At 49.9% G+C, this 9,794-nt stretch overlaps 1 protein-coding gene across 1 annotated transcript; it reads right to left on the reverse strand.

The window, feature by feature from the left end:
- Nucleotides 1-7,687: 7,687 nt before the first annotated feature.
- On the reverse strand, nucleotides 7,688-9,636 carry LOC121865789 (basic salivary proline-rich protein 1-like; the record flags this gene model as incomplete). Its single annotated transcript, XM_042365348.1, has 3 exons — nucleotides 7,688-7,961; nucleotides 8,148-8,860; nucleotides 9,421-9,636. Coding segments are annotated over 3 exons (1,203 nt in total), but the record flags the coding sequence as incomplete, so codon positions are not given.
- Between the last annotated feature and the right edge of the window lie 158 nt (nucleotides 9,637-9,794).

The raw sequence follows: 9,794 nt of genomic DNA on the forward strand, positions 1-9,794 counted from the left end.
CTACCTGTTAAATGTCCCTCACCTATCTGCCTGATCTACCTACTTGACCTATTTTACGTACAGGTATCTTTTCCTCGTCTACCGCTTCTTCCTCTCTCTACCCCTGCTTACCAACATACCTGCCTATTATATATCTTATCTATAGCATTAGTACTTATCACTACCCAAAGGCCGCTACCACTACCACCACTACTACCACAATCAATCATTACTTACCACCCTTATAACTATCACAACCAATACTCATCAGCACCAGTACTCACTATTACTAGCACCACTACTAACACTACCATCCCTCACCACCACTGCACCACCATTCACCACTACCACCATCCCTCACCACCCCACTACCACCACCATTCTGTACCACCATCCCTCACCACCACTACCACCACCATTCTACACCACTACTACCATTTTACACAGGAGTTTATTATAGCAAGCAAAATCTGACAACATAACCGATGAATTAAAAAACACCATATAACATAACCCGGAAAACTTATTCAAATATACCAATCTTAATAAATCCAAAATCAAAATATATCACCAGTACCGTGGCCAAGACAAATTAATAATACAAAGAATATATATTAGGAACCGTTACATTAACCTTGGAGTGTGTGTGTGTGTGTGTGTAAGTGTCTGATCAAGTGTACATGTGATTTAAAAATATTGCATTATTTATACTAAAATTATTATATGCTTGTTGTTGTTGTTGTTATTATTGTTTTTTTCAGAGAATTATATATATATATATATATATATATATATATATATATATATATATATATATATATATATATATATATATATATATATATCTTGATAAAATCACAGGGAAAATGGAAACAACGAGTACCTTAGCTTGTCCTTTATTCAAGACATCTTCAGAGGCAACTGGATTACATGGTCAGAGACAGGCTTAAATATACAGGGTGACCTAAAACATGAGTTCAGGTCATAATGATGACATCCACTAATCCTCACACCAACACACACGTAGAGGAGCTTTAAGAGAAGGGTGATGACGTGACTAGACAGGTCAGGTCAGAAAAAGGGACCCACAAAATAACTATCATACATCAAGATCAAAGGTTTTCAAAGCATTTTTAACCTTGGGCCACTATCACTCACACCACATCCACTACATTATTACCTACACCACAGTCGGTACACTATCACCTACACCACATCCACTACATTATTACCTACGCCACAGTCAGTACACTATCACCCACCACATCCACTACATTATTACCTACACCACAGTCAGCACTATCACCTACACCACATCCACTACGCTATTACGTGCACACCACAGTCAGTACACCATCACCTACACCACATCCACTACATTATTACCTACACCACAGTCAGTCAACTATCACCTACACCACAGTCAGCACTATCATCCACACCACATCCACTACATTATTACCTACACCACAGTCAGTACACTATCACCCACACCACAGTCAGTACACTATCACCCACACCACATCCACTACATTATTACCTACACCACATCCACTACACTATCACCTGCAGTACATCTACTACACTACCCCTTACACCACATCCACTACACTATTACTCACACCACAGTCAGTACACTATCACCCACACCACATCCACTACATTATTACCTACACCACATCCACTACACTATAACCCACACCACATCCACTACATTATTACCTACACCACATCCACTACACTATCACCAGTACATCAACTGCACTATCACCTACACCACATCCACTACATTATCACCACACCACATCCACATACACTATCACCTACTCCACATCCACTACGCTATTACTTACAGTGCATCCACTACATTATTACCCACACCACATCCACTACACTATCACCTACACCACATCCACTACATTATTACCTGCACCACAGTCAGTACACTATCACCTACACCACATTCACTACACCATCACCGACGCTACATCCACTACATTATTACCTACACCATAGTCAGTTCACTATCACCTACACCACATCCACTACATTATTACCTACACCATCTACTACACTATCACCTACAGTACATCAACTGCACTATCACCTATACTACATCCACTACACTATCACCTACACCACATCCACTACACCATCAACGCTACATCCACTACATTATTACCTACAGCACATCCACTACACTATCACCCACACCACATCCACTACATTATTACCTACACCACAGTCAGTACACCTTTCACCCACACCACATCCACTACATTATTACCTACACCACATCCACTACACTATCACCTACACCACATCCAGTACATTATTACCTACACCACAGTCGTACACTATCACCCACACCACATCCACTACATTATTACCTACACCACAGTCAGTACGCTATCACCTACACCACATCCACTACATTTCCTACACCACAGTCGGTACACTATCACCTACACCACATCCACTACATTATTACCTACACCACAGTCAGTACACTATCACCTACACCACATCCACTACATTACACTTACACCACATCCACTACTACTATCACCTGCAGCATCTACTACACTACCCTTACACCACATCCACTACACTATTACCTACACCACAGTCAGTGCACTATCACCTACACCACATCCACTACATTATTACCTACACCACATCCACTACACTATAACCTACACCACATCCACTACATTATTACCTACACCACATCCACTACACTATCACCCACAGTACATCAACTGCACTATCACCTACACCACATCCACTACATTATTACCTACACCACATCCACTACACTATCACCCACACCACATCCACTACACCACCTACCCATATCCACTACGCTATTACTTACAGTGCATCCACTACATTATTACCTACACCACATCCACTACACTATCACCTACACCACATCCACTTACATTATTCCTGCACCAGTCAGTACACTATCACCTACACCACATTTTACTACACCATCACCGACGCTACATCCACTACATTATTACCTACACCATAGTCAGTTCACTATCACCTACACCACATCCACTACATTATTACCTACACCACATCTACTACACTATCACCTACAGTACATCAACTGCACTATCACCTATACTACATCCACTACACTATCACCTACACCACATCCACTACATTATTACCTACACCACATCCACTACATTATTTCCTACACCACAGTCGGTACACTATCACCACACCACATCCACTACATTATTACCTACACCACAGTCGGTACACTCATCACCACACCACATCCACTACATTATTACCTACACCACAGTCAGTACGCTATCACCTACACCACATCCACTACATTATTTTCACACCACAGTCGGTACACTATCACCACACCACATCCACTACATTATTACTCACACCACAGTCAGTACACTATCACCCACACCACATCCACTACATTATTACCTACAGCACAGTCAGTACACTATCACCCACACCACATCCACTACATTATTACCTACACCACATCCACTACACTATCACCCACACCACATCCACTACACTATCACCTACTCCACATCCACTACGCTATTACTTACAGTGCATCCACTACATTATTACCTACACCACATCCACTACACTATCACCACACCACATCCATCACATTATTACCTGCACCACAGTCAGTACACTATCACCTACACCACATCCACTACATTATTACTCACACCACATCCACTACATTATTACCCACACCACAGTCAGTACACTATCACCCACACCACATCCACTACATTATTACTCACACCACAGTCAGTACACTATCACCTACACCACATCCACTACATTATTACCTACAGCACAGTCAGTACACTATTACCCACACCACATTCACTACACCATCACCGACGCTACATCCACTACACCAGTGGTTCCTAAACTTTTGCCCTCGTCCCCTCTGCATATATCCTAGATCACCCCCACACCCCCCCTGATGCAACCTTGGTTCTTGTAGAGTGGGAGGATGAGCAATCGTGTATAAGACGCGTTCAGTTCCTGACCTGACTTTTCTCTCTGACCGCCCCCCCAGTTTAAGGACCACTGCACTACACTATCACTCTACATTCTACTCCACTATCACCTACACTCCACTATCACCTCCACCCACTACTCAATATACAATTCCTAACAATAAGATTTACACTATCTTCACCTCACCATCCTGGCCAAAATAACCAGACCAATTTTCAACTCTATGATAAAACTGGGATCGTGCTCAGGGCCAACTTTTATGTTCAAGTCGGCCCTGAAGAGGCCCCCCCCCACATACTTCAGACGAGCCTTAAAGCGGTGGTTCTACCTATTGAGGCTCAGGAGGGGGAGGAGAGACCCAAGGGACAACCCCCAAATTCCACCTTCTGTTGTGTATGGGCACAGACCACTTTATGTATTTCTCTTAATTTTAATTGTTGATGCCTAATATATTTACTAATTTAGTATATGCCTTTAAAAACCTTAGTTGTTGAAGTGCAGTAATATATTATAACAACACATACATATTGTATATGTGTGTGTGTGTGTGTGTGTGTGTGTGTGTGTGTGTTGGTGTGTGTGTGTGTGTGTGTGTTTCAATTTATGTAATGAGAATGTGCTGCAGTAACCATATAACTTAATATATAATATAATATAGAAGACAAAGAACATCGTAACATATATAATTAGTTTCAGGGTTATTTAGTTATTTATTACTTTCACTTATCACTATGGTATTTGTTTTCCTCTCATATGTATAGTTTATGTCTTTACTGTTGTTTTAAGTACCTTTAAATTTAATAGTGTTTGACCGATGCTTATATTGATATTTACATTTGAGAATATATTATAATATCATATGATTATCATCCTGTGTTTAAAAGTACAGAAATAATTAATAAGAGTTAAGTAATATTCATTAAGTTAGGTTAAGTCAGTTTAATTTTGTTTCTGAAACATTTCATGTATACCTAATATGATAAACTGCATGATGGCCTGTGACCAGTTAGAAGGTTAAAAGATACATAGAAGTTATCGATATTAGGTAATTATCCCTATTTAGTGTAATAATCAGGATATAGGGATGTAGGTAGATGATAGTGTAGTAGGTGTAGGATAGATGAAAGTGTTGAGGAAGTAGTATAGTTAGAGCAGTTGTTGTTGTGTAATTGTGTAGTGGATGTAACGTAGATGATAGTATAGTTGTTGTAGTGTTATGGTGTAGTGGATGAAGTATAATATTGTTGTAGATGTAGTAGCTGTATTTATTGGTAGTCACGGACGTAAGCTGGGAGTCGTCCTCAAAACATACCTGAGGTAGAGTTAGTACTGTCGCTAGTGTTACGAGTTGGGGATTAGAATATAGTTATACGTCTACCCAGATCCCAACAGGTAACAAAAAACAAAAACAAAGACAATCGGACTATAAAAGGGTAGACAAAGGATGCGAGTTGTTGTATATAATAAAGTACCATAAATCCTTTAACAAAATATTCAGCTTATAAATTACCCTTAACCAAACTTAACCTAAACATTAACAGTATATACATATTAATAAACATAAAGCAATCTTGAAGGTGGACGTGGGGAGTTAATACAAAATATAAGTACTTAAGTGAGGAGCTGAGATGGCTGACGAGTAAGGCTGAGTACTGTAGAAGACGGTAGGTAGTCACTGCACGTAGGTTTAGAGGATAGATGATCCTGTGGTCACTTCCCAGAGCCAAGTCTTCTCTCGAATTGGGCTGACAAAGAAGACTTTGAGAGGTGACGCAACAACCAGGATATGGAGAAGAGAAACCCCGGAGTGGTAACTAAGACGAGTCATACTCGTGTCTGTCCCTAGATGGCGTTGTCGTGGTGCTGGGCAGGTAGATCAGGACAATAGATGGCGTGGTCTGTAGTGCTGGGTGGAGGGTTCGTAACACTAGTTACAGTAAATGCTGTTAAAAATAATACAGTTAGTATCCGACGTAGGAGGGTTGGAGCTTCATAAAAATAAATAAAAACGCACTATATATGTCCGGGTAGTGGAAAAGATTATGCTGCTTTAACTTCATATCTTCTGAGTCGATACACACACTGTATATCCAATGTGAATTTTTTTAATCCGCTGACTTCCAACATTTTTGCTTTTGCCTCAGCAATGCAAAGGTAGTCTTCATATGTATATAAATGTTAGAGAAGGGATGAGTTTTACCCAAAGATTGTATAGCAACTTCGAATAAAGTGACAAGGAGTGCCGTCTCCTTAACTGGCATTTCTGAGAGTTGAACTACCGAAACACTGTACTTATGACGAAACTATCTGTGTTCTTGAACAACCGGAGTATAATGACAATAAAAAAAATATAACAGCTCTTTATTTGCTTTATAACTTTTCTTCTGGGGATTAATGTCTCTGTTTACCATGCTGCTCCTAAAAAATTCAACAGTATCTTATATATTTAAACATGAAGACGTACAATATTGTGCTACCCCTGAGGCTGGGTGGTGCCCTGGAGGCTGGGTGGTGCCCCTGGAGGCTGGGTGGTGCCCCTGGAGACTGGGTGGTGCTCCCAGAGGCTGGGTGGTGCTCCCGGAGGCTGGGTGGTGCCCCGGAGGCTGGGTGGTGCCCTGGAGGCTGGGTGGTGCCCCTGGAGGCTGGGTGGTGCCCTGGAGACTGGGTGGTGCTCCCAGAGGCTGGGTGGTGCTCCCAGAGGCTGGTGGTGCTCCCGGGAGGCTGGGTGGTGCCCTGGAGGCTGGGTGGTGCCCCGAGGCTGGGTGGTGCCCCTGGAGGCTGGGTGGTGCTCCTGGAGACTGGGTGGCTCCCAGGAGGCTGGGTGGGTGCTGGAGGCTGGGTGGTGCCCCCTGGGTGGTGCCCCTGAGGCTAGGGATGGTGCCCCCGGAGGCTGGGTGGTGCTCCCGAGGCTGCGTGTGGTGCCCTGGAGGCTGGGTGGTGCCCTGGAGACTGGGTGGTGCTCCCAGAGGCTGGGTGGTGCCCCTGGAGGCTGGGTGGTGCCCCTGAGGCTGGTGCCCCTGGAGACTGGGTGGTGCCCCAGAGGCTGGGTGGTGCCCCCGGAGGCTGGGTGGTGCCCCTGGAGGCTGGGTGGTGCCCTGGAGGCTGGGTGGTGCTCCTGGAGACTGGGTGGTGCTCCCAGAGGCTGGGTGGTGCCCCGAGCTGGGTGGTGCCCCTGGAGGCTGGGTGGTGCCCTGGAGGCTGGGTGGCTCCTGGAGACTGGGTGGTGCTCCCAGAGGCTGGGTGGTGCCCCGGAGGCTGGGTGGTGCCCCTGAGGCTGGGTGGTGCCCCGGAGGCTGGGATGGTGCTCCCGGAGGCTGGGTGGTGCCCCCGGAGGCTGCGTGGTGCCCTGGGAGGCTGGGTGGTGCCCCTGAGACTGGGTGGTGCCCCAGAGGCTGTGGTGCCCGGAGGCTGGGTGGTGCCCCGGATGCTGGGTGGTGCTCCCAGGAGGCTGGGTGGTGCCCCGGAGGCTGGGTGGTGCCCTGGAGGCTAGATGGTGCTCCCGGAGGCTGCGTGGTGCCCCTGGAGGCTGGGTGGTGCCCGGAGGCTGGGTGGTGCCCCCGGAGGCTGGGTGGTGCCCCGGAGGCTAGATGGTGCTCCTGGAGGCTGCGTGGTGCCCCTGGAGGCTGGGTGGTGCTCCTGAGGCTGGGTGCTCTGGAGGCTGTGCTCCCGGAGGCTAGGTGCTCCCGGAAGCTGGGTGGTGTCCCCGGAGGCAGGAGGTGCCCCTGCAGGCTGCCTGGTTTCTGGAGGCTGGTGGTGCCCCCGGAGGATGATGCCCCGGAGGCTGGATGGTGCCCAAGGAGTCTGGATGGTGCCCCAGAGGCTGGGTGGTGCCCGGGCTGGGTGGTGCTCCCGGAGTCTGGGTGGTGCCCCAGAGGCTGTGGTGCCCCGGAGTCTGGATGGTGCCCCAGAGGCTGGGGTAGTGCCCGGAGGCTGGGTGCTCCCGGAGTCTGGGTGGTGCCCAGAGGCTGTGTGGTGCCCCGGAGTCTGGATGGTGCCCCAGAGGCTGGGTAGTGCCCGGAGGCTGGGTGCTCCCGGAGGCTGGGTGCCCCGGAGGCTGGGTGCTCCCGGAGGCTGGGTGGTGCTCCTGGAGGCTGGGTGGTTTCCTGGAGGCTGTGTGGTTTCCTGGAGGCTGCCTGATTCCTGGAAGCTGGGAGGTGCCCCGGGAGGCCGGGGGTGCCCTTGAGGCTGTGTGATTTCCTGGAGGCTGGGTGGTGCTCCCGGAGGCTGGATGGTGCTTCCGGAAGCTGGGTGGGTCCCCGAGGCTGGGAGGCCCGCAGGCTGCCTGGCTTCCTGGAAGCTGGGAGGTGCCTGAGGCCGAGGGGCACCTTGAGGCTGTGTGGGTTTCCTGGAGGCTGGGTGGTGCCCCAGGAGGCTGGATGATGCCCCGGAGGCTGGATGGTGCCCAAGGAGTCTGGATGGTGCCCCCAGAGGCTGGTGGTGCTCCCGGGGGCTGGGTGGTGCTCCCGGAGTCTGGATGGTGCCCCAGAGGCTGGGTAGTGCTCCCGAGGCTGGGTGCTCCCGGAGGCTGGGTGGTGCTCCTGGAGGCTGGGTGGTTTTGGAGGCTGTGTGGTTTCCTGGAGGCTGCCTGGATTCCTGGAAGCTGGGAGGTGCCCCGAGGCTGGGTGGTGCCCGGAGTCTGGGTAGTTTCCTGAGGCTGGGTGGTTTCCTGGATTCTGGATGGTGTTCCAGGAGGCTGGGTGGAGCTCCTGGAGGCTTGATGGTGCCCCTGGAGGCTGGATGGTGCTCCTGGGCTGGGAGGTGCTCCTGGAGGCTGAGTGGTGGTCCCAGAGGCTGTGGGGTTTTCCTGAGCTGATGGTTTTCCTGGAGGCTGGAGTGCTCCCGGAGGCTGGGTGGTGCAATGGAGGCTGGATGGTGCTCCTGGAGGCTGGATGGTGCTCCAAGAGGCTGGGTGGTGCTCCTGGACGCTGGGTGGTGTTCCTGGAGGGTGGACGGCGCTCCTGGAGGGTAGATGGTGCTCTCGTGGCTGGGTGAAGCCCCGGAGGCTGGATGGTGCTCCTTGAGGCTGGGTGGTGCTCCTGGAGGCTAGCTGGTGTTCTGAGCTGGATGGTGCGGAGAATGGATGGTGCTCCTGGAGGCTGGGTGGTGCTCCTGGAGGCTGGGTGGTGCTCCTGAGGCTGGGTGGTGCTCCTGAGGCTCGATGGTGCGCCCGGAGGCTGGGAGGTGCCCCGCAGGCTGCCTGGTTTCCTGGAAGCTGGGAGGTGCCCCCGGGAGGCCGAGGGTGCACCTTGAGGCTGTGTGGTTTCTGGAGGCTGGATGCCCCGGAGGCGGGATGATGCCCCGGGAGGCTGGATGGTGCCCAGGAGGCTGGATGGTGCCCCGAGGCTGGATGGTGCCCCGGAGGCAGTGCTCCCGGAGGCTGGGTTCCCGGAGGCTGGGTGGTGCTACTGGAGGCTGCATGGTTTCCTGGAGGCTGTGTGGTTTCCTGGAGGCTGCCCGGTTTCCTGAAGCTGGGAGGTGCCCCGGAGGCCGAGGGTGCACCTTGAGGGGTGTGGTTTCCTGGAGGCTGGATGGTGCCCCGAGGGGCTGGATGATGCCCCGAGGCTGGATGGTGCCCAAGGAGGCTGGATGGTGCCCCGGAGGCTCGATGGAGCCTTCTGGAGGCTGGAAGGTGCCTGGAGGCTGGATGGTGCTCCCGGAGGCTGGGTAGTTTCCTGGAGGCTGGGTGGTTTCCTGGATTCTGGATGGTGCTCCAGGAGGCTGGGTGGAGCTCCTGGAGGCTCGATCGTGCCCCGGGAGGCTACAATACGTAACTGAACGAT

The sequence above is a fragment of the Homarus americanus genome, unplaced genomic scaffold (genome assembly GCF_018991925.1).
Source record: "Homarus americanus isolate GMGI-L3 unplaced genomic scaffold, GMGI_Hamer_2.0 scaffold15560, whole genome shotgun sequence".
Classification (NCBI taxonomy): domain Eukaryota; kingdom Metazoa; phylum Arthropoda; class Malacostraca; order Decapoda; family Nephropidae; genus Homarus; species Homarus americanus.